The sequence below is a fragment of the Lipophrys pholis genome (assembly GCF_963383615.2).
Source record: "Lipophrys pholis genome assembly, chromosome: 14".
In the NCBI taxonomy this organism is placed as follows: Eukaryota; Metazoa; Chordata; class Actinopteri; order Blenniiformes; family Blenniidae; genus Lipophrys; species Lipophrys pholis.
Window position 1 is genome coordinate 2,872,407 of NC_137633.1, and position 20,058 is coordinate 2,892,464.

The following is a 20,058-nucleotide window of genomic DNA, read 5'->3' on the forward strand; positions in this document are numbered from 1 at the left end:
TTAGGACCAGAAGCCCGGTTTGTAGCGGTACGGCGAGTCTTTGGAGAGTCTGCTCTCGGGCCTGCAGAGCGGGACGGTGCCGTCGCGACACTGGCCCTCGTCCTGCCGGTCCAGCAGGTTCAGGTTCCTGTGGGGGGAGTACGGCGTCGGGGCCTCCAAGGGGGTCGGCGGCACCGCCGGGTCTCTCCCGAACTCCACAGTGGGCGGAGTCTCTGTGCTGGAGGTGTTGGCGGGGGACTCGCCGCTGCCCAGGATCTGGCCGTTACCCCGGGGCCTCGTCTCCGCCCAGAACACATCGGAGCGCGCCCGGGGCGACGGCCGAGGCCGGGCAACGAAGTCCAGAGTTTTGGGGCGTTCGGGGGCACAGCGGCGGCGCGGCGTTGGGGGGAAGACCACATTGGGATCCGGGAGACGGGGGACCTCAGAGCAGTCTTCTTTCAAACTTTTGAAGATGCCCGTTACAGCTGAAATACAAATGAATAGAAAAAAAACTATAAACTTAAATATCATAAATAAACTTGTCGCATTTTGACCCCATTCAATGTGTCTCGCAGAAATGTCTGTCCAATTACAAATAGAATCATGACCTCAAAAGACACAACAAGGAAAGCAAACTGTACACATGCAAGCAACGGCCACATAAAGCCAAATGAATGAAGGCAAAAGCAACAACATGGATGCAAAACAAACACGAAAAGCAAAAGTCATGACACCAATACAAAAAAAAACCAAACATGCAACAAAAGCCACAAGAAAAATCCAGAAGTTAAATAAATGAATGCAAAAGGTAGAAGACCAAAGCAAAATCCCAAACTTCAATCCAAAGGTCAAAATGCAAAGAAAATGACACGATTAAGTCAGAAGCCAGAAAGACGGCGAGTGTCTGCGGATGTCTCAGAGGTTTGGTTTGTTTATTGACATTTTGATTGTAAAGTTTGATCTTCTTAAGTCAGTAACTTCCCCTGACAAAGCACTGAATAATAAAAAGAGGAGTAAATCACCCTCCAGGCGTTACCTGTGTTCTCCAGAGGGGTTTTCTCCGGTAACGGTTCCAGACTCGGGGCGCAGCTCTTCTTGATCGCTCCGTCCGACGGCGTCCGGCGGAGGCTCCGGGTGGAAGCGGGGGCGGAGGGCACGTGTGTGGGCGTGAGCGACTGGCGGGGGTTCCGCTTGAAGCTCTCCAGGTGAGTGTTGACCAGCGGGTTGATGTGGGCTGGCGGCGGCGGCGGCGGCGGCGGCGGCGGCGGCGGGGTGGCCGGGCGGCAGACCAGCAGCTCCTCGCTGTCGGAGCGCAGCAGCGAGCGCGTGGAGTTGCAGTCGGACACCGACGACAGGGAGAGCAGCGTGTAGGAGGAGGGGAGGCCTCGCTCGGGGAGGGAGGGCGCCGGCGCCTTCAGAGGGCTTTCCCGGCGGAACAGTCTGCGCGCCGGGGGGCTGGAGGTCCGTCTCTGGCCCCCCGTCTTGTGGAAGAAGCCCTCCCATCGCGGTTTAACGTTCTCCCCCGGTTGAGCCAACGCCAGGAGGTTGTAGCCGAGTCCGACTGCCGCCAGCAGAGCGCCGCAGCCCAGCAGGACCAGCTCGGAGCGCCGGCCCCCTCCCGGGCTCTTCCTGCAGGGGGGCGTCCCGGGAACCTGGCTGCTGATGCAGTACTCATCCACTTCGGCCTCGGCGGCGGCGGCGGTGGCCAGGTGGGCCTCCTTGTGGAAAGGAATACAGAGGTAGGACTGACCAGGAGCCGCTCCTGGCTCAGTAGTAAAGCAGCAATCTTCATTTTCTGAAAAGACAAAAAAGGCATTTAAAATTTGTATTTATCATCTCGAGCCGACCTACTTGGAGATTCTTTGTTTTAACTTCAGCAATGAGCAGAACCAAACGACTGCTGCTCAAAAATCTCAAGAAGAGTTGGAAGATTTAAGGAAAAACAAAGAGAAAAATCAATGTTTGATCAAATATTTGAGCAGACGTTATACATTCAAAGATCTCTTCCATAATTAAATGACATTAATCAGATTGTAATAAACCTGCATCATCTAACTGAAGGTTGAGTGGTGGGTGGAGCCAATCCTATGGCAGTGAAAGATAATGGACAGAGGATAATACAGAGAGGCCATCTACTTGGATTTCAAGAGAAGAACTGGTCATGAATGCACAAAAATATAGGAATTTTCATTCTTGATGACTCAGAACTGTTATGTCTCCTTATATATGCACCCAATAAACCATTAAACATGTTTTTTTTTCTATGTATCAATTGTCCCGTTCTGTTTTGGCAGCATAAAGAAGCCAGAGCACAATTATTATAACGACAGAAATGTCACGGCTCCATCAGTGGAAATGAACTGCAAATAATCAGTCATGACGTCTTGAAGCATGAAGTAATTTCAGACCACTGTACAATAACGACTTAATTTCCAACCTCCTAAATCTGTTTTGCCGAGCGTGCGCAATCTTCGCCCCCCCCGCAGCAGCTGGTTTCCACTCGTGCAGCTTGCAAACATGCACATCTGTCGGCTTCCCGGGGCCAACACACACACACACACACACACACGCACACACACGCACACGCACACACACACACACACACACACACACACACACACACACACACACACACACACACACACACACACACACACACACACACACACACACACACACACACTAGAGAAAAGCAGGGCTGCTCACCCATCTCCACCAGGCTCGGCACGCCGGGCACGGCCGGACTGTGTCTCGGAGATCTGCGGAGGTTGGGGGCGCTGCAGGACCGCTGCCTGCTGCCCTCGTGGGGGGGCTTCACGCTGCAAACAACACGTCACACGTCAGTACCGCCAAGCGCCCGGAAGCTGGGCTTCGTCTGCGGCTGCCGCACCTGGCGTCGGCGCTGTGCTCCCTGTACGGGCCGCATCCTCGGGACCGGCCCTTCTTCCTGGAGCCCTTCCTCTCGCACTCCTCCTCGTCCGGCTGAAGGCCGGCGCCGCGGCCCCAGGCGGCGCAGCCCTCCGCTGGAGTCACTGCCAAACCACACAGGAGTCAAACCCACGTCCGGTTAAAATCCCAGGGTTGGGTGAAGAACAATAACCTGAGGCCCGGTAGAACGGGTCAGTGTTCTTACGCTGGATGGCTCTCAGGCGGGGAAGCATCGGTGGGCTGGTCGGGGGACTCGAACAGCTGCTGAGCAAACTCCTCCGCCGGTCATGAGAGGGCGACGCCTGCACCGTGATTTTGTGCTGAAAGTCTGAAAAGGATTTTGGGGGAAAATAAATAAATAAAAAGCACATAAACTGAAGTTAATAAGGCCGATGTTTAACGAGCAAAAACACCAAGGACACATGAGGGAGTTCTTCACCCAGTTTTTGACAAAAATCCATGATATCATTGAAATAACGTGAATTTAAAACTAGTTTTACTTTAAAAAGACAAACTTTCCCATGTGAATGTAAATGTAAAGCAGACTAACTGAAACGGTACAATGGGCTATAGGAGCGGCGTTAGACTCATACAGCCCAATTTAATCAACTTTTAATACAAATTTTTGATCCACTCCAGATTTTTCTTATTATTTTCAGGGTGAAGACAAAAGAATACATGAAGAAAATGTTCAGATTTTCTGTGATAACATTTGTTTTGAAAACCCTGAATGGCTTGAAGTTTTGGAACAAGAGTGATTTCATCATTTAATAATAATAATGATGCCTCGTGATGCATAATACAGTGAAAGAAGTTCTAAATATGTGGTATTTTACAACATCCAGGATGATTTCGGTATGGATTTGATTCTAGTGGTTAATTAATGCTTTCACTGCCACAGCTCAGGTTTCACTGTCTTATGTCTCATTATAACGCTGCAATTCCAAAGTAAATATAGAAATTGTTGTGTAGAGCAATGCTATATATATATATATATATATATATATATAATTTGTTGTATTGGCTGCTTTAACAATGCAAAGTGTTAGTTATATAATTGTGCCAGCTTGGTTTTGTACAAAAACGCCTATCTTGTATTGTTATGTAAACAATTGTATTTAAATGTGTTTTTTGGATATATTTGTTCATTGGTTTGTACTTATACAAATTCTATATGCTTTCTAAGTTGTGAAAATGTTTCATTACACAAGTTTGAGGCTTTCAGTATAAAATGTATTCAGTATTTTCCAACTCGAATTTTATCCATTTATTTATTTATTTTTGCAGTTTTAGGTCCGGTGTGTTCGTCCAGTATTTCAAAATTAGTAAATCATTCTAGAACCACAAGGGTCAGAAGGTCAGAGAACTTGGAGGAAACCCATGGAGAACATCCAGACGGAACCTTGCAGAAGCGTGCAGTTTGCTGGAAGCACCTGAGGGCAAGCTGATGCGGTTCCCGTCCTTCAGTTTAAGGCGGTTGCGACGGAACTTCCCCTGCCGGCTCTCCACGTGAGGCTTCTCCTGGTAGAGCTGGTGGATGATGATGTTGAGCTCGCGCTCCAGGATGTGGATCTCCCGCTCGGCCAGCTCCTGCTCGCGCCTCCGCAGCGCCTCCTCCTGACACTTCTGCTGCAGCGCCGCCTGGGTCAGCTCCTCCTCCCACGACCGCAGCTCCTGCCGAGGAAGCCCAAGTGAAAAAAGCGTCGAGGATCGGATTAAAAAAAAAAAACAACAAGCCGAAAGCCAACCGGTGGTTTACCTTCTCCTTGGTCCTCAGCTGATCAAACATCTCCTGGATCTCCAGCTTCCAGTCGTCCTGCAACGAGTGAAAAGACTCCGCCGGCATTTCGAAGAAGCCCGACTCCTCGATGGCCGTCAGATGGTCCAGGACGCCGGTGAAGTGAGGTCGACAGTGGGGGTCGGCGCTCCAGCAGTCTGTGGTGGGAGATGAAACACTCTCTTCCATTTGGGAATATTCTGTCTCAAGCAAACATCATATCTGGCCCCTCAAACGCATTCAGGAAGCAATGAAACATTCGGTGACGTTACGAAGGTTCGCTCGTATCTCTAAGGGACTTTAACCTCCGCCTGTCAGATGTTCCTCAAACAGCCACGTGGTCATTCTCCTCCTGATTCGAGGGGGAAAACGTCTCAGTTTGAGCAGAACGCGAGCTTCTCTTACCCTCCATGAGACGTGCAAAAGGCTCGGGACAGGTGGAGGGGACGGGCAGGGCCAGTTTGTTCATGGCCACGCCGTACGCCACAGCCAGACCGTCGATGCCTCGGAACGGGACCTCGCCGGTCAGCAGCTCCCACAAGAGCACGCCGTAGCTTCAAAAGACAAAGAGAGCGAGAGCCCAGTGAATCTGTAGATATGCACTTTGGATAAACACCTTGGGAAACTCTTCTCCGCAAGAGGAGAGACCTGGAGCCAATGAATACATGAATACTAAGCAGGATGTTTGCTGAGGGAGACCTGCCAGCGCTCGGCAGACTTTTGAATAAATGTCAAAAAATAAAAAAAATTAAAAATGAAGGGAGGGATTAGACTGGCACTATTTTGCACCCCGCTCATGTAAATACCAAGGTGAGACTGAAAAGGTCAAACTGAGAAAATACCAGCAGACGAGCCGAGTGGCTCACAGATCCATGTGACTGAATGGCGGGATGGCGGCGGCGGCGGGTAATTACCCGACAAATGAAAAACCAGGATTAACAACTCTGCATGGCGAGCTGCTCTCATGTCATTTGAAGATGTGACCTGGATCAAACTGCACGCTCACGTCCACCGGTCAGCCACAACATTAAGACCATGTGAAGCGAATAACATTGATTTTTCTCTTCTTGAAGGTTCCCGTCATCAAATTCAAAGTCTGTGATGACTTATAAGTAATGAAAAACTAGTGCAGATATTACAATGTTCACTTTTTTCACATTGACCACGAGAGAAATGTCTGTTCTCGCAGCCGAATGACCGTTTTCTCCACTACATTTTGAGAGCGATTAGGGCAAAGGTCAAGGTGACCGAAATGTGGTCAGTGTTACACCGATTGATGTCAAACCAAGGCCAAAACGTCCCGTTTTCAGTTCCCTATCTTGACCGTGTTATGACGAAAATACCTCCTGACCTTTGACCCCCAACTGGTAATGACGTCACCGCATCATGTGGCATATCAGAGGACGGGGATTAAAAACTGACCGCGTTATGACAAAACTACGTTTCTGACCTTCCCGTGACCGAGGACGTTTTGGTAGCAAAAAGGGAAAACAAACAATAATATTCGGTCATAATGTTACGGTGAAAACAAGCCACTGCAATCATCCGTGTCGACTTGACCAAGCATCCCGCCGCCACAGCAGCACGGAGGCATCGATTAGTGACGGTCAGGAGACTCCCTCCCGGCTCGCCGCTCATTTCTCTTCCTCTCATTACTGGTTTAATGCACAATCTCAGTGTTCGTTTCCCTCACGGATCCGACTGGTTTTAGATTAAAGAAACGCCACATGCAGGCGGGAGGAGTAAAGGAGGGAAGAGAACGCTGCAGCATGTAGAAAGACGACAGAGCAGAGTGTTAAAAAAAAAAGAAAAAGAGTTGTGAGACGGCATGAAAACAAAATTATCTCCATTCATTATGCATATGTGCATTGTTTTGTTTATTTGGGCTTATTAATTCTCTCAAAATGTTATGTTTATAACTTATTTATTTAACTCATCAGTTGTTTGACATAAGTATACATCACATAGATAGACCAGTACTTTCAGATTTGTATTTTATTTACATTTTTCTGTCCATGTGTTTCATATTTATTAGCTTTGAGAAGCCAGGAAATGGATGAATGTGTTCTGACAACCAAACTGATGCTAAATTGATGAGTCGTTGAAATTAAAAGAATTAACACGTCAGACTGATTACATAGAAAAGTATTGTGATTTGTGGAGAAACCAAAGGGAAGTTGTTGCATGTTTTTGTACATTTTATGGAGAAATTGTGTTTGAAAGGCAATAAGTATGATGAAATGATCTATCTAAAGGTCTGACACGTTTTAGTTCAGAGGCGACATGGAGCCCATTCGTCTCAAGTGAAAATAGTGCCATAATAACCTTTCAAATTAAAAAGTCTTTCGTTGTTGTGGTGCAGACTTTACGTGATGAAAATGTTTATTTTCTCAAAACACTTACTTCTGAAAATGACTAGAAATAGAGTGAAATGTCCCGAAATCTTCTCGTCAAGTTGGTGTATTATGCATGTTTCTACAAACTCACAGCTCTGAGACTCGTTTTCTGTCTTTCTGCTTGTTTCAAAGACGTTGATATGTGCTCTTTCATTTAGCTGTGCTCTGATTATAAGACTCAGAAGCTGGATGTTTTAATGAGACGCTCAAGATCCTCTCGTCTGCTGTTGACGGTATACTGTTAGTTATACTGTAGTTTTTTGCCCTCCTCCTCCTCCTCCTTCTCCTCCTCCTCCTCCGCCCACCTCCAAACGTCGCTACCCTTGGAGAACGTGGACGAGCGGATGACTTCGGGCGCCATCCAGGCGTAGGTGCCGGCGGCGCTCATCTTGGTGGTGCGGTGCCACTCTCGGGCCAGACCGAAGTCCGTGATCTTCAGAGTCTTGTTGCTGAGGTCCTCCAACTCCACCCTCTCGAGGATTAGGACTGGAGGTTGGATGGTGAGGAGGAGAGGAGGTGGAAGGGCGGGGAGTTTGTGCAGATTGGTGGGTGGTGGTTAGAGAAAAAAAAAATAAACCGGTTTGGAGGATTGGAGGTGTTGGGGGGGCGGGGGGGGGGGGGGGGGGGGGCAGCAGGAGTCCCACAATACGACACAATGCAGAGGAAAAATAATAGACAAAACAGGGTTGGTGGGAGGCCGTGATGAGACGATTGAAGGGACGAAAGAAGAGAAAGAGAAGAAACAAAGTAAAAGACAGTGAGCTACTACTCACAGAGACAACCAATCCCCCCCACCCCAACCGCCCCCCCCCCCCCCCCCACCCCCAACCCCTTTGATCTAATGGTTTTACTGTGTGTGAGACTTCTGAAGGCAACGACTGACGGGACAGTCAGACAACTGAAATAGTCGGTAACACACACACACACACACACACACACACACACACACACACACACACACACACACACACACACACACACACACACACACACACACACACACACACACACACACACACACACACACACACACACAGTGCCAGGCCATCTGCTGCAGCCCGGGTGTGTCTGCAGGCTGTGGCACACAGGAAACACCCAAACACCCAGGGTTCAATCCGGCCTGCCCAAGGATGTAATCTGGATACTACACAAAAATTACATTACATGCAGTTATTTCAATGAAGGTAATCCTTTCAAATTAATATCATATTAGGATAAATGAGAGAAAACCGGCAACAGGCTGCTGAAAGACCAAGTTCTGAGAAGAAAAATACTTTAAACTAAGAAAAAAAGACTTTAAGTTTCTGTTTCAGGCATTTTTATCAAGAAAATGTTGTTCAAAATAGATTTGCATCTTATGCTCTAGGAATGAGCAAAAAGAGTCAATTTATTACATTTATATTTTATTAAAGGGGTCATATTATGTAAACTTCACTTCCTAAAGATTTTCCAGCAGTACTAATCGTCCCCATACATGGACTGACGGAAGTGAAGACAGTCTGTCCTCTCTCTCCCCGGCTTGTTTCAGGTTTTAAAAAGTGTGTTGCTCCAACCAGCCAATCAGAAATCAAACCCTATATAGTGTCATCAGGGGTTTATTCCTGTTCATTCTAGCTGATTAGTAGGTAACAGATTTAATCACATCGTCTTTAGAATAACTTGGAAACAATTGTTTTTGTCCTAAAAATAATGATGTACATAATGCAAATGATATGACAAATGCAAACTAAAGGAAAACTAGTGGACCGTCAGTGGGGACGAACTAAATCCGACTTAATATTGTAAAGCAGAATGGATTTTTGCCCGTTGTTGCCGTCACAGGGAATATCTGCACTGGAGGAGAAAGAAAGAAAGGAACGTGAGCTTTCTGCAGCCCGCGCCGAGTAATTCAGTGTGTCACCACAGCGACGTGTCACCGGGTGACGTGTCACCGGGTGGAGGCTCACTTCTCACTTCTGTAACTACTTATTAGCCGGGACCCCCACAAAGACGTGCGTCAGACAGAAATACACTCGCCAGGGATTCCGTGACCTCAAACGACCTAAATAGACGTGAACAGAAGCCCCCGAAAAATCTGCATAATGCATGAAAAAGTTGCACTTTGTGAATAAATCAAAGTGAGGAGCTGAATTTCATTTACATAAAAGCTTAAACTACAGAGAGGGCTGAAGAAAGAGCCTCAAAAGAATGAAGTGGACGTGTGAGCTCATGGACAGGTCAAAGGTCAAAGGTTAAACACAGACACACCTAAGAGATATTTAAACACGCGTGTTTGGACTGCGGGAGGAAACCTGAGGCCTCAGACGGTGGATATTCTCACACCGTGTGGCTGATTTCAGTTCACTGATCACGCCCAGCAGAAAGAATAAAGTCAAAGCAAGCTGGAATAAAATCTAAAACTGTCCAGAGAGGACGACATATGAAGGTAGAACTGGCCACAGCGCAGGAACTTGGCTTTAAAAAACATGAATCAATGTAGAAATTGTTCACAAAGTAGTTTAAAATCGCCTTTGCAAGTCGAATCTCAGCCACATGAATGTTTTTCATTTAATTTCCAGCCGCTTCCTGACGCCTCCAATCTGTCCGCACGTTGTGTTTGAATGCAGAGAAGCGTGCCGACGGCATGCCGACTTCTTCAGAGTGACTTTCGGCACTTTAAAGCAACGTACTGGAAGTGAGACGCCTGAGCTGGTCACCGCCGGACGGACCAATGGCGGACGAGGAGCACGGCGGCGTCCTCCAATGGGCAGAGCGGGGCAGAGCGTCGGGCAAATCCTCAGTAATAGGCTTGGGATTTAGGGGATCCAGTTGGGTAAAATGCGGGATTACAAACCGCTCCACAACCGTGCAAACGCCTTTTCATTTCTGCTCCTTTTCTCTTTTTCCTTTTCTGAATTAATTGCAAGCAGTGCGAGTCCCACGGTTTGATTTCATTCTCATGTTATTCATCCTACTTTGCAGGTGCATTCAATGGCCTAAATCAGAATATATATTATGATCTTCATCTTGTTCTGCTGCATGTAATGTTATTATTATTGACCAGGAATGAATGTTAAATTATTAAAATCTGCCTTCTGGCTTTGTTAATTCAAGGTTGCAGTGAGAACCAAGCCTCTCTGCACTCAACTAAATGTGAACGCGACCTTTCGTTTCTGCATCCAAACTATTGATTTTACCCCAGATGATCCGACCTTTCATTCTTATATAAAAGTTTATTGCGGGACACAATTCGTTTTTACCACAAAAGTGAGTCTGAAGTCCATTAATTGTCCTGATTGACGTCTATTGAGTCTTTAAAGGAGCAGAATACATCAGAAGTTCTTCCTTCTGCTCCCTTATATTCATAACTTGAAAGATTTTGTTTTGTTTGTTTGTCAATGAAGGAAATACAAATACACTAACGAGTATTTCAGGGTGAAATATTCATGGGGTGTGATATCATTTTAACAAATTGACATAAGGTGTACAATGTACAAGTAAATTAAATCAAATAAAGTAACTGGAACTAAATACATTCAAATGAAATATAATGAAAAAACACTACAATACTAAACGGTTTTCAATAAAGAAAATAAAAATTCTTAGATTTTTCCTATTGCATTTAAAAAAACAAAAAAAAAAAGACAGGCAATGATGGAAGGACGTTAATGAAATGTTCAGGATGGCAGCGATAACGTTCATGCTTCATCTCCAAACCAATAAATTCACCTACAACTGGACTAAATGGCTAAAATATATAAAAAGACTTTGTTGAAACTAAAACCTCGCTGATGGTTTGACGCCTGTGATTTCCGTCTCTAATTTTCCTTTACGACGGAACGTCTCCTCCGTCTCGACTGAATGTTTTTCACATTAGAACATTTTGTGTAACAAAGTTCTTAAAAATGCTATTTAAATAAAGTTATCATTATTATGATTCAACGTGGAGCAACAAAGCCGCTCTGCTGCACAGTTTCCTCTCCGGAACTACATTGATCCCAATTGTTCTTAGAAAAGTTTGCTTCTTTTGTTTTTACGTCCCTTTGCTTTGTTCTGTTAACCCAATATATCCTTATTTTCTTTATTTATTTATTTATTCTTTAAACTGGGACATTAAGTAATTGACAGCACCCAGACTGTCTTGTAACTGCCTTATAAACCTGCTTGCTCATGTGGAGTCGTTAAAAGCACCTAGAAATGACTGTTGTATTTGATGCTATATAAATAAAGTTGAATTGAATTGTAGAACTGATTCTGTCCTGAATAAAATAATGTAAAAAAACAAAAACAAGACATGTTAGTATTTTTTCCGTCTATTTTCCGGCACCAGTCCTACAAAACGAGTCACAATAAAATGGGAGCGTCTTACTGTTGCTGGACTTGAGGTCCCGGTGGATGATCGGCACGATGGCCTGGCTGTGCAGGTAGCGCATGCCCCGGGCGATCTGCACCGCCCAGTCCACCAGCGTGCACGGCGGGATGCGTTTCCCCGCCAGGGCGCGGTTGAGCGGGCCCCCCCGGGCGTACTCCATGACCAGGCACAGGTTGGGCTCCTGCAGACACACGCCCAGCAGGCCCATGATGTTGGGGTGGTTGAGCATGGCGAAGAGCTTGGCCTCCTGCCGCACGCTCTCCAGGGTCTGCTCCGGGTCCTCGTCCGGGTCCCGCCGCGCCGCCTTCACCGCCACCTCGGCGCCGCGCCACACCGCGCGGTACACTTTCCCGAAGCCGCCCACGCCGATGATTTCCTCCAGGTTGAGCTCGGAGAAATCGATTTCCAGGACTGGGGAGAGAAACGGTTGTTAGGATCACATCCTGCGAGGCGACCACGACGACGCTGGCGGTCCTTCAAGGTCATTAGAGGTCGGGCGGCTCCGGAGGAGTTGAATTCTTAGAAAAGGCCGGATACTTGCCGGCAAGGATCAGAACCGGGTCATTCGGTTCAAGGATGCTTTCTCCAAGCACTAAGCCCGCCGGCTGCCCCAAATACAAGAAGCGTCTCTCGCTATTACACAAGCGTCGACGTCTGACCTGAAAATCTGAGTCTTGGCCGAGTCTCAGTGAAATGTGTGTTTGCGTCGGAGGCTGGATTCCTACTGAGCAGGCTGACCTTGATGAATATTTCAGGTGGGGAAAAGTAGGCCAGCTGTCTCAGCAGCAGGAGATGAAAGCCGACAGGGAAGGAGGCAGCGAACAAAGAGCGGAGAGCCGGCGTGATCCGCCCGACACAATCTGGCCTCGTCTGGCGTCAAACATCTGCTTCACATGCAGATGTGCCATCAGCAGCCGTCGGTCTGGTTTGTATTATATATGTTGTACTCGTCTATGAGAAGGTACTTTGAGCTGCTTTTGACTCTTCCTGCACCTCCTGTGAAAACTTTGCTGCAAACGCTATATATATATATATATATATATATATATTAAAAAAAAAAAGAAAAAAAGTTTGGGCATGCACTCTTTTATTTACTCTCCTGAAACCAGAGGGAGACCAGTCCAACTTCAACCTGAATATGAACCAGAAATAATCTCTCTGTGGGGGCGAAACTGTGAACCGCTCCACCGATAACAACAGTTTAATGTGAAGAAGTGCATCTTTCTGCGGAGGACAGACTGATCACATTGTAATCGGAGCAGCATGACATGACGCGCAGGCAGTGAGTGATGGATGATGGTCCTGATGCTGAGAGGATGCTGTGGCCAGCTTGTTTTGCAGGCCGGAGAGAGAGAGAGAGAGAGAGAGAGAGAGAGAGAGAGAGAGAGAGAGAGAGAGAGAGAGAGAGAGAGAGCGAGAGAGAGAGCACTGCGCCCACCATGACACAGCACTCCCAGCGTGGCATTTTCTCAATCCGCAGCGCAAAACAAAAGATCGGCGCGACTTGGTGACGGTGTGAGGCTGCACAATGAGAGATACTCACGGTGCAGGGGAGGCACCGGGTACTGCTGCTCGGCGCTGTCCCGCATCTCCTCCGGGATGCGGCTCCCCTCGCTCACATAGTTGGACGGGAAGATGCCGACCCGGTCTGCGATCATACCGGTCCACCAGCCCTCGTCCCCGGACACCAGCGAGTCCTTGGACAGGACCTCCACCAGGTCGCCCCTGCGCAGGCTGAGCTCGTCCTCCGCAGTCGCCTCATAGTCGAACACCGCGGTCCAGAATCCCGGAGCGGCGGGTCCCGCGTCCTGCGCGCCGCCGCCGCCGCTGCTGGTGGTGGTGGTGGTGGTGGTTCCATCCTCAGGCGTGGGCCAGCGGAAAACATCCGCTTCTTCCGACGCCTTGGGACTCAAACTACCGTCCAAAGCGGGTTTGAAGACATCCATGGACGCGGATCCATAAGGGCGACCTGGATCACTGCGGGCGCATCCACCTGACGCGGCGGCTCCGCGTGCCCTGCGCCCCGCGACACGCGCAAAGCAAACGCGCTTAAGTAGCGGCTAATCCCGCACACAAACACTGCGGGGAAGCGGAGGCACCATCCCGCTGCGGCTGCTGCATCGTCCGCCTTTCACTGAACACACACACACACACACACACTCACACACACACACACACAGCTCCGGCTCGATGGTTTCCTTACGCACAAACCCGCATCCAATCACCGCCGCAACCTGCCGCACGCGCCGCTCCGCCAATGTGCTGTTCAGCGCAGGCGCGCTCAGTGGCGCGCGCGCACGTCAATCAACGGTTTATTCCCGCCTTCTTCCTCCTGACGTCAGACGTGGGTCACCTGAACTGATCCGGACACAACGCGACCCCGGCATGACAACGTTTCCAAACGTTTAATGAATTATTATTATTATTATTATTATTATTATTATTATTATTATTATTATTATTATTATTATTATTAATGAACATATTTTCACTTTCACTTTGATGATACCTGGTGTACTTTAATCTCCCAGTCTGATTGGTTGCAAATGTGAACTTCATTATGGATTAACAAACACTGGATGATGGACGGATTACAGATTGACTGTAATAAAAAAAAAAAAACAACTAACAAGGCATTGTGTAATGTATATAGCTCTGTTGTTTTTATCAATATCCAGGGATGGAAGGGAAGTTTTTTTGCGGGGCCCTAATAATCATGAAATATTTCCTTTTCCCAATCAGACACAAACAGGGAGACATAACCAGAAAACTAATACTTTATGCCTTTTAAAATGTTCTTGTTTTAATCAATCTGCTTCCTGTTTGCTCCATTTCTCAGACCTTGTTTACTGACGATGACACACGTGAAAACGCATCGCTGCTGTGATTTTCTTTCAGAAAAGTCTTTCGTTCACGCGGCAGCATTTTGAAAATGACCTGTGTTAAATGGCTTTCTTTCTTTCCTTCTTTCTTCTTCCTTTCTTTCTTCTTTCTTTTTGATTGCTTCTGTCTTTTTTTCCATTTTTCTTTTTTTTTTTTTTTTAAAGTGGTGGGAATGTGTGGACTAGCTTCAACCAGCAGATGGCGGTAGTGCAACTTTATGGATGCAAACTGCTGTTAAACCCAGAAGAAGAAGAAGAAGAAGAAGAAGAAGAAGAAGAAGAAGAAGAAGAAGAAGAAGAAGAAGAAGAAGAAGAAGAAGAAGAAGAAGAAGAAGAAAGACTGAAAACGATGTAGTTGTCATGTAGGGCCACTAGTCGGTGCAGTTGTTTATTTTTGTAATAAAACCACACCCACATGTGCAGTTTTTTTTCCTTGAAATTGTCTTCTTTATTTTGGTTTCGACCCCCGAATAAAACATATTAAGCAAAACAAAAAAATACTCAACTTAGATTTCAAATCCATGCACAATTCCCTGAAATAAAGATGATTCATAGCAAGGTGTAAAAAACAGTCAACAGAAACAACTTCCACTATTTTAAGGTGTGTGTGTGTGTGTGTGTGTGTGTGTGTGCGTGTGGGTAACAGTAAATTAAAATGACTTTCCCACGGGTTAAAAATACAAACTAAAACAGCATCTCAAGGGATTCAGAGCATCTCAGTGTTGACTAAATTCAAACTCATCGACAAAAATAACTATAAAACTACTCTCAAGCTTAAGACATCAAGTATAAACGGTGAGCTCGAGGACGCCTGCAACGGTTCAGGTAACAAACAGTTTCCACGACTGAAAACCATCAACACAGAACCTTCTCCAGCCCACTTCCTGACACACCTCATGAGGAGCAGTTCTGCACATTTGGTAATTTGAAATCCCACCGATACAAGATATTTCATTCAACTTGTGTTAATAAGGAAATAAGAAATAATCTGGAGAGGTGAAAACAGGCTAAATGACATGCAAGGAAGGGCATTTTATACTGGAAAGAACAAAGAAAACAACTCCTTTATGATGAAGGTAAAAATGCACATTGCAAGCTGAATGAACAAAATATAAATTCAACATAAAGCCAGTTCATCGACCATCCTGCAATAGAGGCTCTTATTTTGGCTGAAATGAGGCAAAATGACCAAACCATAAAATTTACTGTTGCAAAAAGTCAAACTTTTGACAACTTTCAGCAGAAGTCATCAGAATCAACATCCTGAAGGAAAAATAACGAGTTAGCAGCTCACTAATCGTGTATGAAAACCTTGGAATCAGTTCAACTCGTCAGGTATTCAGTTGGAATTCTACAAAAAACTACGTCGAAAAGTGAAAATTTATACTTGTGTGTTAATTTGTCCAAAAAGCTTAAATTACATTAACCGTTTGTGACAGTCCACTTTTATTATGAAAACTTTATATTTAAGCTTTTTAAATGAGCACATTAGACAAAATTGAAAGTCATGACGTGAATAATGTTGTGAATTTAAAAGAATAAACTAAAAATAGATTTAACTCAGAGATGTGAGGGGAGGACCCACTTACTCTTCTGCTGCTTGTTGAACTAAAAAAACACGTAAAAATGTAAATGACCTCGTGAGATTTTTCATACTTCAAGATTAAAAAATAATTATTTCCACTTTGGGATGACACAATTGTGCTTTTCCACCACATTTATTCACGTTTTAATTAAATTTTAGATTTTTCACTTTGGACAAGTGGGAAACAGTGACCTCATTTGAACTTTATTATAAAGCAGAGGTAGAAAAAAAAAGTGATTTTCTATCTAATTTGAGGCTTTTTCTAATGTTAAAAGATTGTAAAGTTATGTGTGTGCGGAGTAAACATAATTCACATAGAGTGTGATTTAAGTGACACACACACACACACACACACACACACACACACACACACACACACACACACACACACACACACACACACACACACACACACACACACACACACACACACACACACACACACACACACACACACACAGAGAAAAAAAGAATGAAAACAGGTTGATTTCAAATAACCATCAACTTTGGAAATTTGCTATTTATTATGACATCTCAATGCAGGCCAGGAAGGAGAAACACACATCCCCATTCTAGTAAAAATGTGCCTCTTCTGTTCCTGTTACAGCCCCGAAAGTAAACTGAAACGTCCTTCAAAGTCTCACAACATCACCAACCACGAGTCCCAGAACTTAGAATCACTTGAAAAAGTGGCAGTTTTCATGGTGGCACTGTAAAAAACAAAAAAACAAAAAAACAACAACAACAACAACAACAACCCAGAACTGAATGTTAAGTGTTTTTCTGCTGTTGCACCATTTCAGAACAGATGTTGAAGAAAACAGTGAAACTAAGAGAACATGCCCAAACTATTGTTTATGTTTGTGGTGCAAAAATGAAGAGATCTTTACAAAAAAGAAGAATTAAATGCACAAACTGAACAACTAAATTGTTTTTATTCCCACTTAACATAGTCTAAATGTGAAGAGAGACATCTGGTTTTCGCCACAGCGAAGATTCTCTCGATTCTCTAGATTCTCTAGATTCTGTAGCTCCGCCCCTGGAGAAGAGATGCAGATGATAAATATATATTTTCCACAGAATTAAGACATGTATTTTCAAGATATAATGAAATAACCTTTAAGAGTCGTGCCCACGTGAAGACCACCACCGCCTGTGTGCGCAGCCAACATGCATAGCAGACAAACACACACTCCAGACACCCCCCCCCCCCGCCCCCACACCCCCAAAACCACAAATAAATAAACATGAGGCGCTGAGATGTAATGACAGAAGAAGGAATACCTGCTGAAATGTTTCCCATTGCAGGATTTTAACTAAACAAACTGAAGGAAAACTAGAAAAGAAAAACAAAAAAGGGATAAAAGCTTCAGACTTCCACTGGTTCAGATGAACACACACACACACACACACACACACACACACACACACACACACACACACACACACACACACACACACACACACACACACACACACACACACAGTGTCCATGTAGTGTCCATGTGTGTGGGTGTGTGTGTGTGTGTGTGTGTGTGTGTGTGTGTGTGTGTGTGTGTGTGTGTGTGTGTGTGTGTGTGTGTGTGTGTGTGTGTGTGTGTGTGTGTGTGTGTGTGTGTGTTTACACATTTACAACATCACTGCTCAGAGGAAGAACACTGAGGAGGAAGAGGAGAAGGAAGATCATGAGGAAGAGGAAGAGGAGAAGGAAGAGGAAGACGTGGAAGAGCAGAAAGAAGAGGAGGAAGAGGGCCAAGAAGTGGAAAGAGGGGCAACCACAGTTGACTGGAGTTTTTACACCCCCCTTGTGGACATATAGTGTAACTGCGGTTGTCTGTCATATTATATATTCGTTTATTTTCTCTTTAGTTTTTTTTTTTGCTTTTTTAAAAACTCTTTATGATTGGTAATGTCCTGAAATCTTCACATTTGCTTTGACTTAAGTGTCTCTTAATTACTTTAAAATCTGGAGAAAAAAAAAAGAGGAAAATACTTTTGCAAAATGCCTTAATGGTTAAAAATAAATATATGAAAAATTCCAGCAAGAAACCAACAACTAACTTTACTGTGTTTGGCCATTTTTTATATTCATAAATATAATTGGCCTAAAATGGCTTTTCTTTTTTTAAATATGAAAAATCCTATTTCAAATCTGTAATTTAACAATTCCCCCACAAAGGGTTAAAACTTAATCGGTTTAAAAGACATGTTGTTCCATATCTTTGGTAATCTCAGGGGGGGATTTTTGAAAATAATCCAGGATGTGACTGATTACAACAAACACTTTATGCTCATCAATTAGGAAAAATAAACACTTTTTCTGTGTTTTTAAGATCAGAAACCTTTTTTTTTCTCCCTCATTTTAGAAACAAAGCACCAGTCGTGTGTTTTACACACACACACACACACACACACACACACACACACACACACACACACACACACACACACACACACACACACACACACACACACACACACACACACACACACACACACACACACTTTATATGACATTTAAAGGCCCCATAGAAGTTACAAATATGTTTTTCTCGATCTGTACCAAATAATCTTTTTATATAATTTCATATTAAATTCTCTATTTGTAAGTTGCACCCTGGTGGGACTTTGATTGACTGCTGAAGACGTCAATCAAATCTGGAAAAACAAAAAACCCAAAAGATGTTCCAATAAATATGTGAACACAATGAAAATACTACTAATAAAACACAATATTAATTATATGAGGATTCTTAAAGCTGCATTTATCAACTTGTTCTCTTTAATGAATTAAAGGTGGGGTGTTTGGGGTTGAAGATAAAAAGGTAAACGAGTGATATAAAGAGTGTAAGAAATGATAAATACCAGGAAAAGAAGTCCATTAACACTTTCTGTTTCAGATCTGCATCCTGGTCAACACGAAAGATAAAACATGTCTATGAATGCAGCTTTGAGAAAATGCCTACTCATCGTTTTGGGAATAAAACACAGCGGGTAAAACAAGTCTCCTTTTCTCTCAGTGAATGGTTTTCTCGTTATGAAACTTTCACCAGACGTTGGGAACGACCCGTGTAAACCCTCGCATGCGAAGAAATCAAACCGTTTGCGGTCCAAAAAAAAAAATGATGCGCAACAATGTGAAATGACGCAGGGAGAAAGTACTGAACACGCTGAGTGAGATTTATTTCATACTTTGTTTGGTGATGCGAGACGCCTCCTGAGAGAAATGGTTCAATACGTATTTTACCTGCTGTATGTTTTCCAGCTGAGCTCCTCTTCCTCCCTCCCTCCCTCCTTCCCTCCCCCCTTCCCTCCCTCCTCCACCACGACTCCTCGGGCTCTTGCACACGTACAAGAGGAAGTTTCAGAACTACACAGCAAAGTGCCTGGAAGGAAGAGTAGAAAAAATACCTCTGGATTTATCTCTGCAGGAACACTACTTCCCCTGGTTTCATTTTTTTTTTTTTTTGTGTGTGTGTGTGTCCTTTTTTTGTTTTGTTTTAAATTTCTGATTGAAAAGGTGAAAACTCTGAGTGAGACCGATAAATAAAATACAATGTCATATTTTTTTTTTTTTTTTGTTTGTTTCCGAGGCAAAATACATGACTGTTATAAATGTGAAGACATCGTTCCAGGATATAGATTCACCCCCCCCACCCCACCTCCCCCCTTTAACTCACAGCAATCCCAGCAGAAGGTGACCACATTTAAACAAATATTCAAAATATACAGAAAATATGGAAATATATTATATATAGATTACGTTTAAGAGTACGGAAGTAATGTCCAGGGCAGTTTGACCGAGTCCACCTGGTGGAGGTTCGTCCGCCTGCATCGACTGTCACTGTGTCGTCGCCTCCCCCTCCCCCTCCTCCCCCTCCTCCCCCTCCTCCTCCTCCAGGAAACTATGCAAACAAAAATAAATTCTATGAATCCATCCCTGCTGTCCCTCTGTAACATATTCCCATTTTCCATATAAGCATTTAATATTCCTCAACGATAGATCAGAAAATAGTTCTTTGATTCCTCTGTGTGTGTGTGTGTGTGTGTGTGTGTGTGTGTGTGTGTGTGTGTGTGTGTGTGTGTGTGTGTGTGTGTGTGTGCGTGTGTGCGTGTGTTTCTTTCCTTTTTTTTTTGTTTCATTTCTTTTTTGTGTTTTT

At 44.7% G+C, this 20,058-nt stretch overlaps 1 protein-coding gene across 1 annotated transcript; it reads right to left on the reverse strand.

Moving 5' to 3' along the window:
• Positions 1–13,377, reverse strand: map3k9 (mitogen-activated protein kinase kinase kinase 9; the record flags this gene model as incomplete). Its single annotated transcript, XM_080479340.1, has 11 exons — positions 1–464; positions 1,016–1,774; positions 2,686–2,798; positions 2,870–3,011; positions 3,113–3,235; positions 4,341–4,581; positions 4,667–4,842; positions 5,090–5,238; positions 7,386–7,566; positions 11,429–11,842; positions 12,975–13,377. The coding sequence occupies 11 exons, from the start codon at positions 13,375–13,377 to the stop codon at positions 1–3; spliced, it is 3,165 nt and encodes a 1,054-aa protein (XP_080335466.1).
• Positions 13,378–20,058: the final 6,681 nt, after the last annotated feature.